This window comes from Macaca thibetana, chromosome 2, assembly GCF_024542745.1.
Source record: "Macaca thibetana thibetana isolate TM-01 chromosome 2, ASM2454274v1, whole genome shotgun sequence".
Lineage (NCBI taxonomy): Eukaryota > Metazoa > Chordata > Mammalia > Primates > Cercopithecidae > Macaca > Macaca thibetana.
This window is the reverse complement of record NC_065579.1, coordinates 161,851,271-161,878,627: the sequence shown is the minus strand read 5'-3', so window position 1 is coordinate 161,878,627 and position 27,357 is coordinate 161,851,271. Positions and strand designations below refer to the sequence as shown.

The following is a 27,357-nucleotide window of genomic DNA, read 5'->3' as shown; positions in this document are numbered from 1 at the left end:
AAAAATAATTTTGGTGCTATGAACTTAATACAACAATTGGGAAACATGTAAGTAATAGTACTTAAGAGTTCATGGCAAACAGTAAGTGCATCATAAATATTAACTATCAGCAGACAGGAAAGGTAAAACAAAAGGAACAAAGAAAAGAAGACAGTCTAGCACACAGTGTTTTCTAATCCTAGTTTTGAGACTTATACATTTAATACCTTCCTCATAAATGTGAACCAAAAATAATCTGTCATCATTCTATATGAGACAGATGTCTTCACTTATTGTTATTTAGGGGAAATCAAATCATAACCTTTTAATAAGAAGCAAGAAAAACTGTCTCTTTACACTGATTTTTATTAAACAAATAAGGCTGGTAGCGGAACATATTTTTATTTAATGCATAAACATATAAGTCCCTTTATTAGAGAAACTGTATATATTGATGAATATGGTCAATGGTCACATCTATGGGTTAATTCTTTAAAAATCAGAACCAGTAATTAGGATAGATTTTATGCTCTCTTCACTACATTGTGAAATGCCTTGTGTAGTCATATTCTATTGTTGGAATGACAGCTTGTACAAATTTCAAGAAAATAAGAAGATACCTAAAGGTTTAGTTAAGGAAAATAAGATTTGTAAACAGTTCTATGTTTTAAGCCCATGTTGTAATTATCCATTTTATTAAGCCATTAATTTCTCAAAAAAAATCAAAAACCCTTAAATTAAGTCTATTAAAGAATTCAACTATGCAAATTTGTGTCTATTTAACATGAGGCTCTTTAAAGTTACCTGACCACTCATTCTAATATTGAATTTGAAGCTTCTTAATGAGTAGGCGTTCATATAAGCACAATTACTTTGATATAAAAATAAAGGGACAAAGCTATACATGTTTAATCGAGTACAAAATGTACTCATTTACTAGACCCCTTTAAGTTTGCTAGAGTTATGTCAGAAAATAAGGCAGAATAGACTATAAAAGTACTGTAGCAAAAGAGAAAAAACTTAAATGAAAACCCTATATAGTAGACTGATTCTAGGTTACTGTATGTATTTGTCACACTGCTTTACTGGACTGTCTTTAATTAAATTCTGAAATTTTTTTATGTTCATTGCACTTAAACACGTTAAGAGCTTACTTTTCATTAGGGGAAACCAATTACTATTATGAATTATATATAGACAGTCTTCCCAGTTGCTTCCTAGTATCCAGCATAGAGATGTGCCAGTTAGGCATAATAGGACTTTAGGAGTAAATATGGTTTGGACTGGAAGTTTTAGGTTTGTTTCAATATCAAATCAGCTCATAGTTCTTCTTAGGGACACACTTTATTAGCAACGCCCCTCAGTCTGAGTCTCCATATCTAATCTAATACTTAGTAACAGAAACCACCACCATGTCAACTATTAACCTAGCATGAAACTAATTCAAGCTATCTGGCATCTTAATCACTGATTTTGACTGTGTGATGAATCTATGCTATGCGTACAGGTACTTTAGGATCCAACAGTTTGCTTGGGCATTAACTTGAATTTATTACTTTTGTCAATCCAAGAAAACTGAGTAAGAAAACTATAGTAAGATACAAGAAAGGTGCTACTGTCTTGAGAAAAATGAACATACTATATTTTAAGAATATCTAAAGCACTTCATGTAGTACATTAATTACTTTTTAATTTACCTATTTGTTTAAGTTGAATTATTTGCTTCAGAGACACCTCCAATTGACACAACCTATAATTTTACTTTTACCTGATGGGAAAGTACATTTTTGGTAACAAGTTAAATTGGAAATATACCTAAGAAAAAGATACTCATGTTATTACTCTAAATTAGTAGTTACCTCTGTAACAAGGCTGAGCTACTGCTACACATGGGGACATGTTCTAATTAACTAAGCAAGGTGTAACTACCACAAAAAACATTTTCTAAATAAATTAAAGACTTCCACTAGGATTTTCAGATATGAGAAGTTAAAACAAGTTATAGGTACTATGTCATTAAGGTTACACTAAATTTCTCAAAAAAAAAAAAAAAAAATCCTAAAGCCATTTTGCCATTAATCCTACACACAGGGAAGGATACATATGAACTCCAAGTTCTCCCCCTCCTTCTGCAACAGTCTCAATGATTTTCTTCATCACCTCAGCATGCCTAGAAGCCAAAAAAAAAATTATTAATGTAGACCGATTAGACCAAAAGAGGAAAAACACATTTTCATTTGTAAAGAAATCGACCGTATTACTGTCAGTGAATTAATTTTTAATATAATAGTTACATTACAAACTTATCTCTCCCACCATTCCCCAATAACTATAAAGTATTTATTAAAATAGTTAAATTATAAAATATCTCCCCTCCACTTCCAAAACACAAGATTATAGATTGTTATGCCATGCAAATAGTTTTACCAGTGGAGGGTGTAATCTTAAAAAGCTATGGTAGTCACAGCAGGCACAATGGCATTAGTTAGTGTTCTGATAATTGGGACAGATAAGGAAGGCAGAAAACCAGGGAAGGGGAAATCATGCAGGAGAAAATGTGGAATGACAGCTGTTTGCTCTAAGAAACAAAAAAGAGTCATATCACGCAAATTACAAAAAAAAAAAAAAGGCACATGGTGTCAGTTGGACAAAAAAGCAAAGAGGTATCTATAATCGTGTGATCTGGGCTGTTGATTTAGTTGAGAACAAGCCAAAACTGAGAGGGTTTAAGAAAAGCTAATTGGTCAGAGTTAAGAGGTTTGTATTTGTTTCTTTGTCCTAATGGGTATTCTAAAATTTATCCAATTCTATGTAAAAACAATTATTTTTGCTTATAAAAAGAAAGGTATTTATTTATATGAAGTTTCTATCCTATCTATACATCATGGCCAATTGGTATCTCTCCTGTGCTAAGAAAATCGTGGTATCAAAGTATCTAGGCACAAAAACTAAGAAAAAGACAATTTTTAAAGAAAGTCTTTTTAACATACCTTGGCTTAAATAACGCTGCTTCAGTTTTTACGACTACAACCTTCGATAGAGGCAGTCAACTTAGAATATGAGAGGGAATGTATCATTCCAGAGGATTTGAAGGCACAATCTGAGGCAGCCCATAGAACGGTCTAAAATATCCTTGAAGTTTTATTTTACAGGCACTCAGATTTTTTGAAATATTTGCATCCCATTCCACAATATAGTCATCTATTTTATTAAAATGTTTAACATAATTACCAGTTAAATTACTTTTCCCCCAAATGAGTAAATTTTACACCTCAGAAAGAAATATGCTTCAGTTTGATAAGCACCATCCTAAGACCTTAAACCATAAGAGGAATCAAGAGAATAATTCTAAAAACTGAAAACTTTTTAGATTACATAATTCAAAACTAAAGCTAATGGCTCCTAAATTATTTTTCATAGCCAGCAATTAAAGTTTCAGACATTAAAAAAATGAAAAAATGATCAAGGTCTCCCATGGGGTTAAAGTTTGAGAGTAAAGAGGTTGCAGAATACCAGAAGAAAATATTAAAGGTTGTTTTTAACTAGAGGGAAGAGAAAATGAAATGTTTCATCTAATTGGTCAACAGAATGAGTTTCACTGAAAAATACTGTTACTAGTATGTAACCAATATTCACCGAAAAAAACTTACTAGTATTTTCCAATCAACTGCGAAAGTTATCTATTAGAAATAACCAACCTAAAGAAATTAGCATGTAATAACTTTTTTTTTTAAAGAAAAATTTTGAACAAATCATGTATATAGGTTTAGCTTCACAGATTTGGTTCTGTGAAAAGCCACTGACACAAAGAAAATCCCAATTTATAAACGCACTTGACTTGCTAAGGCTGACGAACTCTCAACTGAAGAACATACATACATATATCTCCCTTCACTAATCAATAAAAGAAAGCAAATAGGTCACCTAAAAAAATCACAAGGTTAACTCTATGGTCTACATTCACAGAAAAGCAGTCACAACACAGCAAACCATATCTAAATGATGACTATTTCTGAGTCAAAAACAGAATCTTCCAAACTGTTCTGGGAGCTAAAAAGTGTAGTAAAATCACAAAGATCCATCTATTCTACAAACAACCACAGAGAACAAAAAAATTCTTAACGTATTAAACTTAAATTGGTGAGTTGTTTTTTTCCTTTTTCTTATATATGTAAGCACAAGAAAATTTCTAAGGAGGACAAGAGAGAATTTTACTTGTTTATTAAGAAAATTTTTTTCTGTTAGGGTTCTATGTTTCAAGATTCTCAAGTAACAAATCCATGAAATATACAATCACACCAAAAAATATATTTATCTCTACATATACATACCTGCATGGGTGAACTGAACACATAGGAGGTGGTGGCAGATGAGGGTGATTTTCAATGGTCACTGTTTTCTTCACATGATCTTGACTGATGTCTTCATACATGTGCTCAACTGTTAAAGGCTGCCGTTGCTGAAAGCATAAAAAATGCTGTGAAATTACTATTTAGGGCCAGGTGCAGTGGCTCACTCCTGTAATCCCAGCACTTGGGAGGCTGAGGCGGGTAGAACACGAGGTCAGGAGATCAAGACCATCCTGGTCAACATGGTGAAACCCCGTCTCTACTAAAAATACAAAAAATTAGCAGGGCGTGGTGGCGGGGACCTGTGGTCCCAGCTACTTGTGAGGCTGAGGCAGGAGAATGGCGTGAACCTCAGAGGTGGAGCTTGCAGTAAGCTGAGATTGCGCCACTGCACTCCACCCTGGGCGACAGAGTGAGACTCCATCTCAAAAAAAAAAAAAAAAAAAATTTACTATTTAGAAACTTTCAGCCTAAATCTCAAGGTTTCTAATATATTTAGTTCTCCATCTCACGTCACTTGCAATTTAGAATTCTAGACTGTTTAGAATGATTTCCGGGAAATTTTACAATTTATTAATATCAAGGGAAGGACAGGAAGGAGTCATAGCCAAGCTCTGTGACAGCTACCCCCTAATGCAGAAAAAAAATCTCACAAAAAGACAAGTTTGTGGCTGTCAAAACATTTTATAGCTTTGTAACTCATCTTTTAGACTGATTTTATTTTCTTGTTTCCCATATATAGCCATAAGAATGACAGATTAAACAAGTTAATCTTATATCAATTATCCTTTAATTCAATTAAGCAGATGAGTTTTCTGTCTTAAGGGGAAAAATACATACATACAACAATCCACTTTCTTCACATGTGACAATGGTCATTCTCTAAATGCCTACATACCCAACTGATGTAATCCCAAACAAAATTTAAATTTCCCTCACATTTTGAAGGCATAAGCTTAGAGGTCAAGGAATATGTAACAGACTATTTCTGTTTATGTCTTAGCATTATTGTTGCTACACTGAATAATTTATAGTTCATTCAAAATAAGAAAGAATCAAGTTCAACATTAATCATAAAACTGTAAAACAAATGATTTCCAACATTTAAAACACTACAATAAATACCCATGGACCTAATGAAGAATAAATTAAACCCAACAATTTAAAATACTGATATTAAAATATAATGCTTCTAATTTTTACCTCATCATAGCCAAACAACCATAATCGTGGAGTCTGGTAATATTTATCATAAGTGATGTAAAGGTCGTAAGTTCTGGTTTGCAAAATAGCATCTTCACCGCCAGCATCAGTTTTGGCTTTACAAGCTTCTACTATTTTGCTTGTATCTAGGGTAGCCTGGCACATAATAAAAGAGAAAAATTTACAACCATTAAATAAGTATGAATGTGACATTCTAGAAAACCTATTTTTTCCATTCTATATTTTGTTTTCTTAAGGGTAAATGAACTTGAACTCAAAGCTAAATTGTATATGCTATAATCAATATGAACAAATTAGAATTTCTTTGAAAGATCAATATATTAATAAGAACACGAATCCCCAAGTTCATTCATTAAAAATTAACTAAAGAAAACTCAATTTACAAACCTCATCTGTTTCCAACAATCCACTCTCTTCATATTCTGTTATAAAAAGCAACAAAAGATTAATCAAGTTCAAGAAAATTGCCTAAACCAATTTAAGTATTACTTCATAGTAGCATTCAAAAACTGGGATTTTGCCGTTGTTTTTAACAAAGATATTGAATAGATATAAGTGAGCTAATTTGATACTTCCAAAGGCAAAAGCCCAGAGAAAGTCAGCATGTTTAAGGCTTGACATAATAATGCTGTAGAGTCCTCAGTGGCTCCACAGTGTATACAAGGCTACTTCTATAACTGCATAAACATGTTCATTAAAGTCATCGGTGACCTCCTCTTTGCTGAATCCAGTGGTAAATTCCCAGTTTTCATCTTAACTGACCTATCAGGAACACGTGGCATTTTTTAGTCCCTTCTCCTTGGAACATTTTCTTTCCTTGGCTTTTAAAATGTGGCTTTCCTCCCACATCACTGACTGTTGCTTCACTATCTTCTAGGCTGGTTCCTCTTCATCACCTCTACTTTAAAAGAACCATAAAATCAAACACTGCAGTAACCAAGGGCTCAGTTTCTGGACCTTGCCTCTCCTCTATCCACACTTACTTCTGTAACGATTTCATCCAGACTCAATGACTTTAAATATTGATGACTTTCAAATTTATTCCCTGTCTGCAGACTTGGATATTTGTTTATTTCACTTCTCCACTAGATAACTAATGAACACTGCAAATATCACATGTCTAAAACTGAGTTCCTGACTCCCTCTCCAAAGCTAATCACTCTTGATTTTTCCGCATCTCAGTTAATGGTATCTTTCTAGAAGCTCAGGTCAAAAACCTTGGAGTCACCCTTGACTACTCCGCTTGTCACATATGACATCCAATCCAGCAGCAAATCTCTTTGGCTCAACTCTCAAAATATTCCAGAATTCTACTGTTTCTCACCACTACCAATGTTATGACCCTAGCCCAAGCCACCATCTTTTCTTGCCTAGATTATCAAAACCGCCCCCTGCTGTCCCCTTCTCCCTTCAGTCTATTCTTACCACTGCACCGTGGTTCTGTTGAAATGTTAAATCATGTCGCTCCTCTACTTGAAAAGAAAAAACCCTCCAATGGCTTCTCTCACTCTGAGTTATGTCAAGACCTTATAGAACCTGGTCCCTGGTTACCTGAATCCACCCTTTACTACTCTCCCTTCTCTCCTATCTGGACATAAGCATACCTTACAGTATTTTACATAAGCCACACACATTCCCACCTCAGGACCTTTGCACTCTTCCCTCAGATACCTAGTTTCATTCACTTCCTTCCAGGCTTTATTTTAATGGTGTGTACCTTCAGTTAGGTTTTTCTTGACCAACTTATTTAAAAATTGCAACACTCATTCCCACCCCAAGATTCTCTAGCCCTTTCCTCCTTTATTTTTTCCCTAACAATTATAACTAATACAGTATATCTTTTGCTTATCTATTTTTTGTCTCCATTGATTAGAATATAAACTCCATGAGATCATGTCTACTGCTTTAGCTCCAAAACTAAGGACAATACCTGATAAATACTGTACTGCCCAATAAATAATTTGTTCAATAAATGAAAATACGTTTATATTAGATACCATCAACATTATTGTTGAGCAAAATTACATATATAGCAATTCTTTAACTCTATCTAGGGGAAATATAATAAACATACTAAATGACTATCAGATATTTAAGGCAATCCCACAGCTTGTACTTTGAAAACAGTGCTTTAATCGAAGGGTTCTATGCCACCCCACCAACCCAACTTGGTCAACTATACCATTCAGAGACAGATGAAATTCAGAAATAATATTTGTGCAAGAAGGTGATGAGTTCAGTTTCTGACAACTATGAGACATCCAGGTGGAAATGAAACTGAAATAAATCTGAAGTTGAGAATATCTAGGCTAGAGGATTCGATATGGAAGTCCCTAGCATACAGATGGTATGTGAGGCTGCTGTGATCAATTCTGGTTACAAGTAATTCATTCAGATTTCCTTAAGGAATAGCAGTTTACTATGAAAATAAGGACAAGAATCTCACTGAAATTTAGGAACAGATATAGCTAGGTTTCATGGGGAATTGAAAGTAATTTTGAAAACAAACAGAAAGGTACTTTTTTGGTCCAGCAAGCATCACTTGCCATTATGGTGTTTCAACTCTACCTGGCACCATCTTCTACTTCTGCATGCTACAAAACACAATCTATCTCACTCTAAAGTCTATGTATTTTTGGGATTCAGCTGCCTTACAGCCTTCAATGCCTGCCCTTTTTTCATATCCTTTTCCTTTTTCCGACTTCTTACACATGCACCCTATTTACATATATAAATATATTCATATTTAAACTCTCACAAAGTATTGGATGTAATTTATACGCTATCTTTCTTGTTGCAGAAATTCTCATGCCAGACTACAGAATGCCATTACAGAAGAAAAAATCTGGCAGTACAAAGAGTAAGCAAGGAAAAAAAAAAAAGAAAGAAAGAAACCCATGAAACAGTAACATTTAATTGCTGAGGGAAAGAAAAGAATCATAGATTACTAGAAGAAAGAGTCCAGGAAAGAGGAAGAAAACCCAGTGTTATAGAAACCAAAGGAGGAAAAAAAAGAGGAAGATACGGTTAACAGAATCAATGCAGAAAAAGTAAGTGTAATAAAGATAAACTGGATTAAACAAAGAGGTCACCCTGGTGACAGCAATTTTTTCATCTACTTTTAAATATCTGGGGTTTCAAATGTATTGAAAAAGATTATCATGCTCATGAAATACAAAGCTTTGAATAACCATGTGCTAACAGACCCATACTTCTCTGATTTTAGTGGATTTCTCTCTCTTGTAACAATGATTCACTAATGCAGTGATTCTCAACTGGCAACTCTAGGAGGAGGACTTCTCAGAATCTTGGGAAACTGAGGGGATTCTGTGTAGTTCAAAAGGCCCCATTAGCCAGGCACAGTGGCCCACACCTGTAATCCCAGCACTTTGGGAGGCCAAGGTGAGCGGATCGTAAGGTAAAGAGATCAAGACCATCCTGGCCAATATGGTGAAACCCCGTCTCTATACTAAAAATACAAAAATTAGCTGAGTGTGGTGGCGTGCATCTGTAGTCTCAGTTACTCGGGAGGCTGAGGCAAGAGAATCACTTGAACCCAGGAGACGGAGGTTGCAGTGAGCCGAGACTGCGCCACTGCACTCCAGCCTGGTGAAGAGTGAGACTCCGTCTCAAAAAAAGAAAAAAAAAAAAGGCCCCATTGAAACTCACTATCTTCAGGTTTTAGTAGAAAGATGCTATCAAAGGGGGAAAAGAAAATACAAAATGCATAATAAGCAAACTTTGTTCTGCTCTGAAATAATTTGGTTAGGAATTAGTATCTTGCAGCTGTACCCAGTATTAAATATTTATGTCTAATAGTTATTCCAATAAAAATGTTGTTGTCCAAGACTATGTTCGGAGTAAAATAGAAGAGTCCAAGATCAAGGTAAGTTTTACACCAATGAAATTTTCATAAACTAAACATATATAAAATATACCCTAGGCTGCTATATGCTAAACTTACAACTCAATGAAGAATTCTCAATCCGCATAAATTACAAATATTCTAAATCAATATTCTAGTGGAATTGAAGCAAATCTAGAACAGGGATACCTTCCATATCTGCAGCTTCTCCTTCATCTTCCTCTTCTTCCTCTTCACATAGTGCTGAGCAATCTTGAAGTCTTATATTGTCCTTTGAAATTAATTACATTTAAATTCACTTAAATATATTCAATATTTAAACACTGAACACCCATGTGCTAGCACAGTGGTAACCACTGTGAAAATAAGAATGATAAGGCAGTTCTTCTCCACAAAAAACTTAAACTCCAATGGAGATAACGAATTCATACATCAATCATTAAAAGTAATGTGCTAAGTGCTGTGACTGAAAAATAACAAAGGTTATTATGGGAGCAGTAAGAGTCATCTAAGCTAACTATTTAAAAATAATCGCCAGTTGCACTTCCAATAAAACAGTATTTTTGGTCAATCAATTCATTAGTATTAGAAAATCAGGTCAATATTATATTAACTTGTGCACTTATAATTTAAGGGGAAAAAGTGCATATATTTATAAATCAAATATATTATAAGCTAAAATATAAATCAAACACTATTACACTCTAATTTGTTAACAATATCCTAGCTGAATTAGGCAAGTTGTCAGACTTTACAATTATTAAAACGCACAAAATATCAGTTTAATTTCTTAACTATATTAGCTCTAGAGTGAAAGAACAATACTGACCAACAGGTTTAACACCTGGCTATTGTTTTCACAAAATTAATATTCTGAAAATCTGAAGTCAACATAATAAGTGGATAAATTGAACATTTAGTTTTACCTAGGTTACATTTTACTTAGGGGTGGTTTTATTTAACACTATATGTTTAAAACTTAAATCATTCTTACACCCAAAATTGAAACCACAAAACCACTGTCAGTGTCTCAGTAATTATTATATGAGCTATTATCTAACAAATTAATCATTAAGAAAAATTTTCATCATATTGGTGATATTTATACTTGATAAAGTAGAATACAATAGAAATTGACAACCAAGATTAATACTTGCGTTTGGATGGCAAGTATTCTAAGTTATAAAAAAATTAAAGGTATTACCATAAGCCCATCCACGAAAATCACTATCTACACTACTCTGCCATTTATCATTCCCAAAGTCTGAAGCATACATAGTAATGGTCAGAGTAAAAAAGATCTTCTGAAACAGCAAAGCAATTTGTGTGATTTCTCCTTAAGTCATTCAAACACTCCAAAAAGTCGAATTTCAAAATGAAGAATTCTCAGGCCAAATAACTAAATCTTAAAGCATAAAACTGTACCAAAAAACCCCACAAAACTTGTCTTAATTTCTATCACTTTCTGTTAAGCCCCAGTTACAAATCCAGAAAGATCCAAATGACAAAATCACATAAAGAATATCTTTAGTAACTGTTGTACCAAATGTGTCGTAAGACTAGCAACACAATTATTCCACCTAAACAGTCTATCCTCTAAGTGATATGACGGATAAAAAAATAACTAAGACAAGGGTGAGAGCATTTTATATTATATTTTCATATCATTTCAAACAACTACAGGTATATAAAAACATGAAGACAACTGCAATTGATCTGAGAAATGAAAAGCTAATCTAATACCTACGACAGCCTAAAATAACTCAGAATTTCCAAGCAGAAAAACTCTATCCAATTATGTTTTACCCCATAAGTCATGCAATAAAACTTAACTGATTAAGCTTCTATTCATTCAAAATGTTACAAATTTGAATGATGCAAGCTAAAGTTTGCTTTCAAATATTCAAACAAATAAACCCCAAATTACCAGTAGGTGAAGAAAATACAGAGAATGATTAAATTGCTTATGGCACTATTTAACCTATAAAATTTAAATGTTAATATATCCTTAGCATCTACTAGTAAGCAAGTAGTTAATTCCACCCCAAAATTCTCTACTTACATGACATTTGGTACTAAATACATTTTAAAACAAAAGTCATCTCTTTTAAACTAGCCTAGAAGTCACTCCAGTCAGTGAAAATTAGTAGTTTGCACAAGCTACAATCTAAAAGCTGTTTTACTTAACCATACTGCAAATTAAGGAAAATAAGAGATGCATTAGGCAGCAGTAGCGTTTTGGTGTGTTGAGACAAAAAAATGAATGGGGAAGAAAGCTGGAATTTAAAAGAGCTTGATAATAAATAACCAGGGTTTTTATAAGACAGATATGGTGATTATATATGTGTGCGTAGAGAGAGATAGATAGATAGGCAAATAACTAGTCATTAAATTTAAAAATATAATTAAGCAGTACCTTGTTTTCCAATGTGATCTCTTTAACTGCTTCGGTTATTCCTGTAATACCTATGTAAAATTCAGCAGAAAAGAATAATTAAAATTAAACTGCAAACACCCTATGTACTTATTAAAGTACTATAAAAATGCTGAAAATTCTCACAATTTCTCTGAAAAAAGGAGGCAAATAATAGTATCTTTACAAATGAACTCTAATAAGAATAGTCACAATGACACCTCCTCAAATTTTGAAAACCTCATTAATATTTTACCATGAATTATCCTGCCATTCTTCACTTATTATTCCTTACTTTCCTTGTTAGAATCTCTATCACACTTTCTCAGAAACAGAACAGTTTGACCAGGTGCGATGGATCACGCCTGTAATCCCAATGCTTTCGGAAGCCGAAGCGGGTAGATCATCTGAGGTCAGGAGTTCGAGACCAGCCTGGCCAACAGGGTGAAACCTTGTTTCTACTAAAAATACAAAAGTTAGCTCGGCATGGTGGCGTGTGCCTGTAGTCCCTGCTACTTGGAGGCTGAGGCAGGAGAAGTGCTTGGACCCGGGAGGCGGAGGTTGCAGTGAGCCGAAATTGCACCACTGCAATCCAGCCTGGGAGACAAGAGCGAAACTCCATCTTAGGGGGGCAAAAAAAAAAAAAAGGAAAGAGAAGAGTTTAAGAAACTACAGGACTCGTATGTACATTTTAATTAAACTTGCATCAAAATTTTCTCAAAGCTATTAGTTATCTTAATATAGGCTGATTATCCCTTATCTGAAATGCTTGGGACCAGAAGTATTTCCAGTTTTTTTAGATTTTGGAATATTTGCATAAATACTTACTGGTCAAGTATCCCTAACACAAAACTTCAGAATGCTCTAACGCGCATTTTATTTGAGCATCATATCAGTGCTCAAAAAGTTTTGGATTTTGGAACATTTCATTTGGATTTTTGGATTAGGGATACTTAATCTGTTTGTTATTTGCTTCATAAATGTAGGATACCCAAAGGTAGTAATATCATATCACATTTATATGGGGCTCTCTACTGTTTCCACATCTTATTTAATCCTTACAATGACTATCCTATAAGGAAGTTACAGTAATAATGTATTCGTATGAAGAAATGAAGTCACTGGAGAGATGACCTGCTTGAGTGTTATACCCAGTTAAATGATGAAATTGGGATTAAAATCCATACAAGCTAACTTTTGGTTCAATTCTCTTGTACTCTGCTGGGCAAATACCTCAAAATCTACTTGTCTCAAAGAAAGCATTAAGCAGGTGGCAGCACCACCTGTCAGCTAGATAACATTTCTACTTCAAAGTACCTGTCAATGTTAACAAAATAGTTTAACAAGAAGTACCGTAAGACAATAGCATCTAAACTTACTAAAGAAAAACCCTGAGTACAGAATGTGCTTAGCTCCTTTGCTAATCTTCTAAAATTTGAGATGTCTGTTCAACATGCCTAAACAAAAGAATAAATAGCTCACTTTCACAAATAAAATAGGTCAAAATCCATAGGTCTAGCACAAAGCTTTTACTTCAGTTTTTCTAGAAATTACTATATAATAGGTATGATTATTTCATAACAGTGAAACCCAAATTTTAACATACTGAATTGACTGTTTTTAAAGTCAATTCAGATTGATTTTAAAGAAAATCAATCTCTTTAATTTGCCAAAATATAATAATGTAGTAGTATGCCATTAAAACACTTCTAAAAGTAGGATATAGTTGACAAAGAAAAAGAAAGCTCGAATGACTAATGAGAGTAATTCTCACAAGGGTTATGATAATTTTATGTCAACTTGGCTAGGTTATGGCACCCAGATGTTTGGTCAAACACCATTCTAGATGTAGCTGTTAAGGTATTTTTGAGATGTGATCAACATTTAAATAAGTAGACTGGATAAAGCAGATTACCCTCTACAAGATAGGGGGATATCATCCAATCAGTTGAAGGCCTTTTAAGAAAAAGACTGAGGTCCTCCAGAAGAAGATATTCAGCCTCCAGAACGCCTTAGGACTAAAGCTGCAATATCAACACTCCCTGAATCTCCAGTCTGCCGGTGTGCCCTGCAGAATTCAGACTTGCCAGCCCACATAATCACATGAGCCAATTCCTCTAAAAACAAACAAACAAACAAACAAACAAACAAACCTATCTACCTATATCTATACCTATACCTATGCAATAGTCCTCACTTATCTGTGGGGGACATTCCAAGACCCCCAGAGGGTGTCTGAAACCACAGATAGTACCAAACCCTACCTACGCTGTACATGACGGTTGACCTGATAACAGAGTTGGCTATTAAGTGACTAATGGCTGGGTAGCATACACAGCAGGGATACACTAGACAATGGGATGATTCACCTCTTGGGCAGAACGGATTTTATCACGCTACTCCAACAGTGAGGGCAAAAATTAAAACCCATGAATTGTTTATTTCTGGAATTTTGCACTTAATATTTTTGGACCATGGTTGACTACAAGTAACTGAAACCACAGAAAGCAAAACCTACTCTGTACACATCCTATGGGTTCTGTTTCTCTAGAGAACCACGAATAATACACAAGCTTATACAAGAAAAAGCCCAGGAAAAGCAAGGATAAAGCAAGGGACTCTGAGTTGAATAAGGAACCAGTATCTGGCCTCGTAAGTCACTAACTTGACATTAAAAACAACGCACAATCAATGGTTCCAGTCAGTCAACAGAGAATTTCCTACTGATGTCTTGCCAACATCTTCCAGGCATGGAAAAACCAAAGCAGAAGAGTTAATAGACTTTCACTAGTCAGTGGGGGGAAAAGAAGGATGATTTCTGAAATTACTTTCAAAAGTTTTTCAATCTGTTATTTCCTTTAGGCTTTGATATAGCACTCAACTCACTAATAAGCCAATAAATTTCAGATCAAGGAACCCAAGTCCTAAATCTTTGCCTATATCTCCGTAAGGAAAGAGGCAACATCCTTTATTAAGAGTAGAGGAGAAATTGACCTAAGAAGAAACTTTTACTTGGGCAGATACTTAGCCCTCTGTCTACTGCAGTGAGTCTCAACTGAAGGCAGCAATTTTTTCCCCCATGAAACATTCAGCAATGTCTGGAGGCATTTTTGGTTGTTAAAACTGGGGGATGCTACTGGTATCTAGTGGGTACAGGCCAGAGATACTGCTAAGCATTCTACAATGCACAGGAAATAATTATCCATTCCAAAAAACAATGCCAAGGTTGAGAAACCCTGTTCTATTACTACTAAGGATATAGCTCCTAATCTCTAGGACTCAAAGGGAGAAAAACTTGTATTTAGTATCAAGGACTTAAACTTAGAGCACATTTTCCATTCCAAAGAGCAGTGCCAATTTGAGAAACCCTGTTTTATTACTACTACTAAGGATATACCTCCTAATCTCTAGGACTCAAAGGGAGAAAAATTTGTTTTTAGTATCATGGATTTAAACTTAGAGCACATTTTCTTCATCAAAACAAGTAATAAATGGTAGTTAGCTTCAGCAGCACTTAATATGCATTTACATAGTTATATAAATATAGTGGCAAAACAGTGTTTTAGGACTTAGAATAAAAAAGTATATTCAGGGTTTCAAATAAATCATGGAAACACTTATAAAAACCTTGCATTCAACTCATTTAACAAATATTTACTGAACAACTTCTATATCATACACTGTGATAGATATGGAGAATTCAACAACAAATCTTTACTTTCATGGAGCTTACAGCACTAAAAATTTCTTTTAGTTGTTATTTAACAATTATTAAATACTTAATAGATGTCAGTTCTCTGGGTAAATGTGAATACAGTATAGTTCCTGTCATAGAGGACCACATAATCCAGCAGTGGAATGACAATGACATGTAAGCAAGAGACAGTAAAGCAAAGTAGTATGCATATTCAGCATCTCTGATGGACTTTTTTCCCCCTCTATCTAGGAACTAAGAAAATAATATTGAGTATTTTCAAGTTGCAATGGAAGTAGCAGGTATTATAGAAATTTGGCATACTCTGGCCAGGCACAGTGGCTCATGCCTGTAATCTGGGAGGCCGAGGCAGCCAGAGTACGAGGTCAAGAAATGGAGACCATCATGGCCAACAAAGTGAAACCCCATCTCTACTAAAAATGCAAAAATTATCTGGGCATGGGGGTGCGCACCGGTAGTCCCAGCTACTCGGGAGGGTGAGGCAGGAGAATCGCTTGAACCCGGTAGGTGGAGGTTGCAGTGAGCAAAGATCACACTGCTTGCACTCCAGTTTGGCGACAGAGCGAGACTCTGTCTCAACAACAACAACAAAAATAAATAAATTTGGCATACTCTAAAGGCTTCTTTTTTAATATTTGTCCTCCTGCTTTTTTCATGTAAGTCTACTGGGACAAAACTATGCCTTATGTATCCTCTTTTTTAAATCTAGGCTATTATAAAAGATTGTGAAAGAGTTTAAACTAAATGTATGTCATTCTATTCTTCTCTTACCTGTGTTGTGATATGTATCTACCCATCCGCCATCACCATCATCTTCTTCAATGATAGCTTCCAATTCATCTGAATATTCCATCTGTTTGCACCGCTTATAGCACGGCACTATAAAAAAATGGTAAACACAGTTACTAGCACATAATCTGCTAACCATAAACCCATTAGAAAGAAGAGCTTAGTCCATAAAATAGGGTGTTTATACCACCAAAATACTAAGTGAATATTATGTTTCACTTTTAAAGGTGATTAAGAGTTACATTCAGCCCACAGACACAAAATTATTTGGCTACATTTACCTTTTCCTAAATAGCTTTGTCAGAAGACAAGCAGAAAGTCTCTATTGGGAATGTTCTATGCATTCCTTTACCATGATGGTCTGTGAAGAACAGCAGGCTGAAGTTCAATGTCAGTCTAATGAATAATACCTTATTTTAATGGCTTTACTCTCAGAACATGGAGCTACCAGCTGTCATATTCAGTGGTGGTAAAGGTGACCTCTTGTTTTCAAAGCTAAAGTAACTTTCAATATAAATTTTATAATTCATATTTAAGTTCCAGTTATTTACAAAGGATAAAACAGTTTAAAATTCACCAACCTTCTGATTTTTACTTCTTTATACCACACTGGTAAGTTGTTCATACAGTAAATGCGTCAATTAACAGGCATTATTATTCACAAGCCTAAGATTGGGTAATTACACGGTAAAAGCATTATGGTATAAGGTCAACAAATTGCTTTTTAATCTCCTGATTTTTTTTAAACAATCAGGATATAAATTATCAGCCTTTGTAAAAAGGAATATACTGTAGAAAAGAAAAAACTGTTTTGTACACATTATTTTCCCTTTCCTATAATGAGTAAATTGGAACAGAAATCAATGTACTGTTCTGTGATTAGTTAGGAACTATTAACAACCTTTTGATGTTGTTTTTAAATTTAACTTCATAAATAAAACATTACCTGTTTCCACCAGGCGCGGTGGCTCACGCCTGTAATCCCAACACTTTGGGAGGCCAAGGCGGGCAAGTCACCTGAGGCCAGGAGTTCAAGGCCAGCCTGACCAACATGGCGAAACCCTGTCTCTACTAAAAATACAAAAATTAGCAGGGTGTGGTGGCAGGCCTGTAATCCCAACTACTTGGGAGCCTGAGGCAGGAGAATCGCTTGAACCCGTGAGCCGAAATCGCTCCACTGCACTCTAGCCTGGGCAACACAGCGAGACTGTCTCAAAAAAACCAAAAATAAAAAAAAACACTACCTGTTTCAAAACATTTTTGTGCCCTTCTATGACACAACGGGTAATAACATCTTCAGCTCTGTGCTTTTAGCTATCATAGGTAGCATGAATTACATTTTCCATACAAAATTGCAGTCTAAAGAAGATTAAAATCAAATACCTAGAAAGATTATTATGAAGCCAACTTCAAAAAAATCCACTTAGAAGTCTAACTTTCCTTAGGGCCCTCTTCCTTTATATCTTGACAACTATATGTTTTTGGCAGAAAGAAATAACAGAAAGAGGAGATAAAACCAAGGAAAAAATTTTCAAGCAACAGAAAAACCCAGAGCTTCATTTTAATATACATCTGTGCAAAATTTATTAATATATGCAACATAATTCTTACCATTTTTGGTTACCAGAAATTGTTTGCCTGCTGGTAGGTATGCCTTCACTTTCAATTCTTCCCCTGTAGCCCTTTAAAAACAGTGAAAAGCACCAAAATACAAAATATATTTTAATAGGCAAATATAGAGCAGAAAGTATCACATATAAATCTCAAAATGACATAATCCATACTTCTCAGAAAATTGGTTTAAAATTGATTTGGGAAGGATTCCATTAAGTAAGTATGTCAGGGCATGGAAAAAAGCGCAACAATAATCTAAGTGAAATATGCTGCTCCTCAGTAAGTTGTAGCCCATTGTATAATCTCTCACATTTTTAATCCTAAAGTACTGCTGCTCATCTTGAGAACAAGGCAAAAAAAAAAGCTGCAAGACATTATGTAACAATGTAGGTGGCTGGCAAAATCCCTGTTCCTATCACTGTATTAAAATCAGAACTAAGAGACAAAACATGCTTTGATTCATAAAATGACAATATTAATAATTCTTGAAAACAAAAAACCCTTTCATTGAGTGCTTATTAAGTATAGAATTTAAGTCTCCAACATGTTATTTTCAATTAGTCTTCATAACTCTAAACAGTAGAAAATATAAATATCCCATTTTATAGTTAAGTAAACTAAAGATTAAACAGATCAAGTTGCCTATGATCACAAAACTAGGTGGGAGAGCAAGGATCAAAGCCAAGTGACTTCAGGTCTCCTACTTTTAAACACTGCTCCCTCTGTGGGTCAGAGCCAACTATCTACATTTCTGAGCTGCTCTGGCACCTCTTCTTAAGAATTTGTGGGTCATCTGAAAATGGTGAGAGGTGGAATGGTATGTGGTGTCTGTCACAAACATATGAGCATAAATTTGGAGTTCTGCTGTCTTTTCAAGCTTCAGCCTAAAGTTCAAACCATTGATCTGGGCACAAGGTAAAGTCAGGAAAAGCCCTAAAATTATTTGACAGTCTTCTAGGCTTCTTTTGACTAGTCCCAAGTGTCAAATTCAACAATGTCATGGCAACACCCGAAGTTCTTAGGTAAGAGTTAAAATAAGGTCATAATAGCACTTGTGCACATGAAGGTATAACCTGTCTCTAGCACTGATTTAAAATGAATTTTTCCTTTGGCCCAGCAATTTAGCCAAAAGTGTGGACACTAAAGTGGGGTATAATTGAGTTCTAAGTTACAGTAAAATCATTGTAATTCATAAAACGGAATAAAACTACTAGTACCTGCTAAAAAAGAGATCCTGTCCATATATACAAGCCCCTACAACAATGCTATAAATCAAATATCTACACTACTTAAACAATTAAGCTGGTAGAACAAAGAAATCTCAATGCTTATCATATTGAAAAAAATCCTAAATCACTTATTTTCACAAAGTGAATATTATTGTAAACATCATGTTCCTATTTGACTTGAAATACACATAAATTATAGACCAGAACCTAGCTAAATATAGTTTTAACAGAATACCTGGAATATAGAAAAAAGAAAAACCTTCATTAAATCAGAGAACTTCTATGACATGAATTTAATTTTAAATATGGAACAGAAAACAAACTTGAAACTTTAGTCTTTTGTTACATAAATAATGCCCTACAAAATAAAGAGTAATTGAAAAAAGCAGTGACAACTGTTTCAGCTACATGGTAAGTACTAAAATGCAGGAGAATAACAGGCCACAGATGAAAGAGCATTTCAAGGTCTTTAGATATTAAGAAAAACATTATCAATTGGAAACTTGTTAATTATAGAACTCCTATCTCCAGTCAAAACTATACTTTTCAACTACAATTGAAAAAAAATTTTAAGAAAAAAAAAGATATAACAAGTTGAAGCACCTACATCCAAACAAGGTGATAATTCCAAGCAATTCTAGTTTAAATAAAAGTTCTGCCAATATTTCAGCTACCAACAGGGAATCTTTATCATGGGTACTTGAAAGTAATAAAACATTGTGATTATTCAGAATATTTTAAAATATAGATTGTGAAAACTGCTAAATTGCTTAAAGTACTTTAGTAATTAAAATAAAAGCTATTAAAAAAACAAAAACTTAAAGCCTCTTAAAAGCAGACTTACAGTGAAGGCCTTAATTGGTACCATAAACCTTTCTTTTAGCTTTAGCTAGTTTCCTAAAGATGGAAAGATGGAGCATACTTTTGAACCTAATGGAAAATGTTTATGTCTTATATTTTAAAGAAAATAAAACTGTAAAATCTCTGCATTTATTAATGCCACAAATATGTTCAATAAATTTTGTTAATTTGAAAAAAAGCCTGTTTGGCCGGGCGCGGTGGCTCAAGCCTGTAATCCCAGCATTTGGGAGGCCAAGACAGGCGGATCACGACGTCAGGAGTTCGAGACCATCCTGGCTAACACGGTGAAACCCCGTCTCTACTAAAAAATACAAAAAACTAGCCGGGCGAGGTGGTGGGTGCCTGTAGTCCCAGCTACTCGGGAGGCTGAGGCAGGAGAATGGCGTAAAAACCCGGGAGGCGGAGCTTGCAATGAGCTGAGATCCGGCCACTGCACTCCAGCCTGGGTGACAGAGCAAGACTCCGTCTCAAAAAAAAAAAAAAAAAAAAAAAAAGAAAAAAAGCCTGTTCAAATTTTTTTTTTTTTGAGACTGAGCCTCACTCTGTCACCCAGGCTGGAGTGCAGTGGCACCATCTCGGCTCACTGCAAGCTCTGCCTCCTGGGTTCATGCCATTCTCCTGCCTCAGCCTCCCAAGTAGCTGGGACCACAGGCACCCGCCACCACACCCGGCTAATTTTTTGTATTTTTAGTAGAGATGGGGTTTCACAATGCTAGCCAGGATGGTCTCCATCTCCTGACCTCGTGATCTGCTCGCCTCAGCCTCCCAAAGTGCTGGGATTTCAGGCATGAGCCACTGTGCCCCGCCAAAAACCCGATCAAATTTTATTAAACTATTATTCAACAAACCAGAAGGTCAGACCTAAACACTATAAAGAAAAGAAATAATAGTAAAGAAGTAAATGCATTTTTCTCAAATAAGTCCACCTATCGCGCTAACATAGCAAAATAACGTGGGTACAACACCCACTTGTTCTTCCTCTATTTTACTTTGAGTATCACTGGGGGCACTGTTTAACAGAAAAATCTGCGGGGAGTAAGTTAAACTGGTCATTCTAATTTTCATCCATCAACCTGTTTTGCAAATTGCTATAATTCTGAAGCCATGCCTTTTACTAATTTTCTATTTTTTACTCAATATTACTTACCATTGCCAGGTTGGACAGTGGTGGACTAAGTGATCTCCAGCTGCCACAAACTATTCAGGATTTAGAAGTAATATGAAAAAAAGAAAAAAGAAAAATCAAACATCACTTAATGTGCAAGGTGGCAAAATACCAAACTGATGGCCCTAGGTAACATTGAAATCCAGTAAGCAATTAAAATATAAACAGCACCAAAGCTGCTCTACTAGCCTCAAGATTTATTTTTGATTATGACTAAACTGCAACATTTTCTAACGTCCATAAAAAAATTCAAACTAATGTTGGAAGAAAAAATGTCAAGTGCTCTTTTTTAAAAATTCAGTTTTTATCATTGGATTAAGTAATGCCAAAAGCAGTATCATGAAATTGATAAAGGTAAGGCTATCAGATTTAAATTGTCAAAATCCATTTTAAGGATACAAAAATGTAGACACATTCTTTCAAAGATTGAAAATACAATAAAAATCCAAAAAAATTACTAAATAGATATAAGTCTATGATGTAAATCTACTTTATTATATCACAGGGCACACTTCTTCCTCTTTTATTATTTTTAAAAATTTAAGTAATTTTGAGGGCCGGGCGCGGTGGCTCAAGCCTGTAATCCCAGCACTTTGGGAGGCCGAGACAGGCAGATCACGAGGCCAGGATATCGAGAGACGATCCCGGCTAACACGGTGAAACCCCGTCTCTACTAAAAAATACAAAAAACTAGCCGGGCGAGGTGGCGGGCGCCTGTAGTCCCAGCTACTCGGGAGGCTGAGGCAGGAGAACGGCGTAAACCCGGGAGGCGGAGCTTGCAGTGAGCTGAGATCCGGCCACTGCACTCCAGCCTGGGTGACAGAGCAAGACTCCGTCTCAAAAAAAAAAAAAAAAAAAAAAAAAAAAAAAATTTAAGTAATTTTGAAAGTGTTTTTGCACTCCTAAAAGAGAAATGCAGTGCCAAAACAATGGGAAAAAATTGGAAGCTTTTTGGTCTCACTCTGAAAACACCTACAAAATTAACAAATTGAATCCTCTAACAAATCTTAGGCTTTCTAAGCGGGCTGAAATATTGTACAAGTTTTTGTTTTTCTTCAGAAATAAAAACCAGATTCAGGGAGATAAACTTTAACCATTTGAGAATTATCAGTTTACTCGAACATGAGCTGATCTTACTGGCTAACAGAAATCCTGCTCATAAGCATAACTGCAGTGTTCCAACTCAAGCAGAATGCGCACTGTCAGGCCTCAGAGCCCAAGCTAAGCCATCATATCCCCTGTGACAAGAATGTGTACATCCAGATGGCCTGAAGCAACTGAAGATCCACAAAAGAAGTGAAAATAGCCTTAACTGATGACATTCCACCATTGTGATTTGTTTCTTCCCCACCCTAACTGATCAATGTACTTTGTAATCTCCCCCACCCTTAAGAAGCTTCTTTGTAATCTTCCCCACCCTTAAGAAGGTTCTTTGTAATTCTCCCCACCCTTGAGAAAGTACTCTGTGAGATCCACCCCTAGCCAGCAAAAAACATTGCTCCTAACTCCACAGCCTATCCCAAAAATCTATAAGAACTCTTGATAATCCCAGCACCCTTTGCTCTCTTTTCGGACTCAGCCCACCTGCACCCACATGAAACAAACAGCCTTGTTGCTCACACAAAGTCTGTTTGGTGGTCTCTTCACACGGATGCGCGTGACACGTGTATACTTGCCAAATTACTTCTATTTCGCAAAAGCTCTAGCTTAAAATCTTGTATCGTTCATGGGTTTATTATACAGCAAAATATTACAAAATATTTAATCTCTAATACTTTTCTGAGAAAGTATGTCTATATAAAATACTATTTTGAGCATACAATTCTATCAAATAATTCTAAGAGTAACCTCTTTTAAGATGAAACATTAACAAGATACAGCAACTGGATTCCTGACTTTGTTTCTGTTCTTTTACTTCAAATAACCTTATTATTTAAACAGCTTAAGTAAACAGCTTAAGTAAAGACAAAAACCAAAATAAAAACAATAGTCTCTTCCCCAAGTTTTGAGCACTTTGAGGTCATTGCAACCAGATGCTACATTTAGCTCTGTGGTTATCAGGAACTAATTTATTACCATTAAAAGTAGTAATTTAACAAAATGAAAGCAAAATAAATAATTAAAAATTTTTTCATTGTATTGCCTTGAGGTAACAAGACAAATATTTTGTCTCATAGTCCCTATAGCAGCTTCTATTTAAAAACAAGAACACTAGAAGGCAAGAAAAATGAAAAAACAACAACAACAACAACAACAAAAAACCACACTTGCACTGATAATAAACACGTGTACATCTGCCCTCATTAGCAATGGCCACCATTACTTGCTTCATGTGTTCAAATACTATAAGATTCAAATTTCTAAATGATCAATATTGCTTGCAGTAGCTTTCTCTTAGAGACTAAAAATGTTCTCTTGTGATCTTTATTATCAGTATATAATACTGACTAACTCCAACAAGAATCAATGTTTACATCTTGGTGAGCAATTCCACTCCTCAAGCTAACCTCAATTAATAGTATTCTACTTAATCAAATCATACACATCCAACATTAGTGTTTCCTTTTTTTTTTTTTTTGACAATACAGTATCAGATACTAGCTGCTCCTCTTTTTAAGCACAATACTGTCACACCTCTGAATGAAAATAAAAAGACAGCTGATGTCTGGCAGAAACCCAGAAACAGTAAAAGGAAACAAATGAACAAATCAACTCAGTATATAATATTTACACAAAGCAAATGATGCCTTCCCATTTCCTTCTCCAGACTCATTCTACTCTAGCTCAATCCTGTAACTGTGCTCTATCCCAACGCTGCATTATGTGCTGGGCACCCAGCTGGGCTAATTTGGCCTTGGATTTTTTTAGAGGGAGGAAAGTTCATAAATTGATTGATGTTGTAATTAAGTGTAACAGTTATTTATTCTAGAATGAATTCCTGTTTTGAAACTGCTTAATTCTATCCAATGACCACGGACTTGCATCTCTAACTGCAACTATCTATTCAACAATTAGTCATCTTCACAGAGGAAATAAAACCAAAGAGAGCAAGAACAGCATACTTTCATCTCCGCTCTTGATTTCAGATAAAGAGCCGCGGTCAAATTACACCTGCTTGGCAAGAATGTTAATGATATCCTTAAAATCAAAACTTAGTTTTATTTGGCATTTGAGGTATAAAACCTAAGGCAGAATAGGATCTTTACAGAAGGTCTAGCCCACAACCGTTATTTTATAGATGAAGAAACATGAAGCCTCGGCAGGTATAGCATAACTGATTTCCTCACTAGGAGAAATTACAGATATAGGTCTAGAAGGCAGGTCTCCTAGATTCTTTCCATACTACCATGTGTCTTCACCTAAAATAAAAGACAATTTGAGATAAAAGATCAGTTAGGCAAACCATTCTTTTTTTTTTTTTTTCTGAGACGGAGGCTTGCTCTGTCGCCCAGGCTGGACTGCAGTGGCGCGATCTCGGCTCACTGCAAGCTCCGCCTCCCAGGTTCAAGCCATTCTCCTGCCTCAGCCTCCCGAGTAGCTGGGACTACAGGTGCCCGCCACCACGCCCAGTTCATTTTTTTGTATTTTTAGTAGACAGGGTTTCACAGCGTTAGTCAGGATCGTCTGGATCTCCTGACCTCGTGACCCGCCTGCCTCGGCCTCCCAAAGTGCTAGGATTACAGAAGTGAGCCACTGCGCCTGGCCAAACCATTCTTAAAACTCACAAGGATTTGGACAGATTCCATTACAACTGAAAACTGAAAGATCAGTTAATTCTCTAGCTCGACACCCTGGACCTTAACAGCAGCAGCCTCATCATACAATGAGGTTTAAAAAGTTTGTTTCAAAACAGTGAATAAAGTTCTATTGCCAATAAGTGGTGTTTTCATTGACAGTAAAAATAAAATAAAATAAAATAAAAAGCTTAAACAGTCTTTTATTAAGAGTAACATAAATCTGATAAAACCATAACTATTCATAAAATTGGAGCCTGAAAAGGTTTTTAGCCCAGTATTTATTTCTCCAGGGACAACAAAATAAACTAAACAAAAAAGAACTCTTAAGATAAACAATATCTAAGTAGTGAGCAAAGTTTTCCAGTGAAAAGCATGAAAACTCACATTTGATGTAGACAGAACCAAGACACCACAAACACTACAGAACTTACTGCACAGCTCAATATAACACCAATACAAATGAAGGATAAGTGATATAGGACTCGTTTCGATCCCTTCTTTCACCCTCATTTCTAAATAAAAAGGAACTACAGAGAAATACAAGAAGTGGCAAATTGACAGGGAAGTTACATCTTTTCCTGTATGGGAAGTAGAAATTCCCATAAATCACAAACAGTCATAAAACCTAATTTTACTCAAATCAAAATTAAAGTTCAAGATATTTTCTTATGAAGCAGAAAAGCCACCTAGTTTAATATAACTGTAAAATAAAAGGGCTTCAGTATTATCTTCAGCACTCACCTCTTCTGGGGTAATTACACCTGTTTCCTTAAACTTTGATTCCTAAAAAAAAAAAAAGCAAAGAAAAACATTATGTTTCACTATCAATTAAATATATTTTTGGGGCAATTATTTGCCTGGTGCCCTTCCAGGCAATGGAGCACATGCAAAAAAAAAAAAAAAAAAAAATCAATCTATCTAATCTATAATCTATCTATCTAATCTATCTACCTACCTACCTCCCTCACTGGTATCTATCTATATCTATCTATTTGTTTCACTCACTGGTAATGACCACAGGAATATACAAGTCTAATGTAGGAAACAGACATGAAAATAATTATAATACTATCGGATCAGAGCTATAATAAAGCTCTATGTAGAAACATTCCTTTTTTTTTTTTTTTTTTTAAGATGGAGTTTCGCTCCTGTTGCCCAGGCTAGAGTGCCATGGCGCTATCTTGGCTCATGGTAACCTCCACCTCCCGGGTTCAAGCGAGTCTCCTGCCTCAGCATCCCGAGTAGCTGGGATCACAGGCATGCGCGACCACGCCTGGCTAATTTTTGTGTTTTAGTAGAGACGGGGTTTCTCCATGTTGGTCAGGCTGGTCTCGAACTCCCGACTTAAGGTGATCCGCCCGCCTCGGCCTCCCAAAGTGCTGGGATTACAGGCGTGAGCCACCGCGCCCAGCCAAGATCTATGTATAAACATTCTAAGATTTAAATAAAAATAAAGCCTTACAGAGATTCTGTGAAATGAATAAATATCTTTATTTTAAAGCACAGCAAAAATGTCTTAAAGATGTTTAGACATCTTACAATTCAGCCAGTCTTATTTACACTGAATAATGTTAGAAACCAAATCTAGAAATCATTTAGAATCTTCCCCTAATTCTCATCTCCACCAAGATATTGACACACTATTCTCTCCTCTAAAGCAAGAATGCTATTGACTAAATTTTTCTAAACTTTAAGTTATACGTAAGATCTTCTGGTAGAGTCTACAAAAATGAAAACACTCATTTATAAACATTATTCATTCAACAAATGTTTACTATGTACCGGACACTATTTGAGGCAGTGGCGATATGTAGGTGTGAATAACAAATACAAATGTATTCTTGCCCTCATAAGGAGTTTCAACTCCAGTTGAGGAAGAAAAGCCAAATGGTAATGAATAACATGCCATAAAGAAAAACGAAGCTGAGAGGAATCTGTGGGGTGGCTGGGGAGAGATGGCCATTTAAAATAAAATGTAAGAGAACAAAGACTTCACTGAATAATGACTTGAAAACCTCAAGGAAAGGAACATGCCATAAGGCTGTAAGTGAGAAGCGCGTTTCAGATAGAGGGAAGAGCACATGCAAAACCCCGAACCAAGAGCGTGCTTAACGGAATAATAAAGAGGAGATCAGGTTAGCTTAACCAAGAGCAGTCAGGGGATGGAGTAGATGAGACTGGGGCCTCTACCAATTAAGCAGAACCTTAGCGATGACTGTAAGAACTTCAGTGTTTACTGCACGCACATACTCCAAACAAAACATGATTCTTCTTGATTTTTACTTGCTAGGAAAAGACTATTACTTATTTCCTGAGGACTCTGTTTTTTCTCCTTGCCCTCCCTTATCTAGCAGGAAACTAAGGATTCTCTCTGTAAACCAACAGTTTGCACAGGAGTATCAAGGAGACAGTCATTA

The 27,357-nt window shown here is 35.4% G+C and overlaps 1 protein-coding gene across 1 annotated transcript in view; it reads right to left on the bottom strand.

Annotated features, from left to right (window-relative positions):
* Positions 1–327: 327 nt before the first annotated feature.
* ATG3 (autophagy related 3) overlaps positions 328–27,357 on the bottom strand; it is a 28,747-nt gene continuing 1,717 nt past the window's right edge. Inside the window, exons 2-12 of the mRNA XM_050778849.1 lie at positions 25,682–25,723; positions 21,186–21,235; positions 17,946–18,016; positions 16,317–16,424; positions 11,834–11,883; positions 9,607–9,688; positions 5,940–5,974; positions 5,532–5,687; positions 4,311–4,438; positions 2,081–2,149; positions 328–599 (exon numbers count right to left, since the gene is read on the bottom strand). Coding sequence (XP_050634806.1) covers positions 518–599; positions 2,081–2,149; positions 4,311–4,438; positions 5,532–5,687; positions 5,940–5,974; positions 9,607–9,688; positions 11,834–11,883; positions 16,317–16,424; positions 17,946–18,016; positions 21,186–21,235; positions 25,682–25,723 — 873 coding nt within the window. The 3' untranslated portion in view covers positions 328–517. The remainder of the gene's footprint in view (positions 600–2,080; positions 2,150–4,310; positions 4,439–5,531; positions 5,688–5,939; positions 5,975–9,606; positions 9,689–11,833; positions 11,884–16,316; positions 16,425–17,945; positions 18,017–21,185; positions 21,236–25,681; positions 25,724–27,357) is intronic.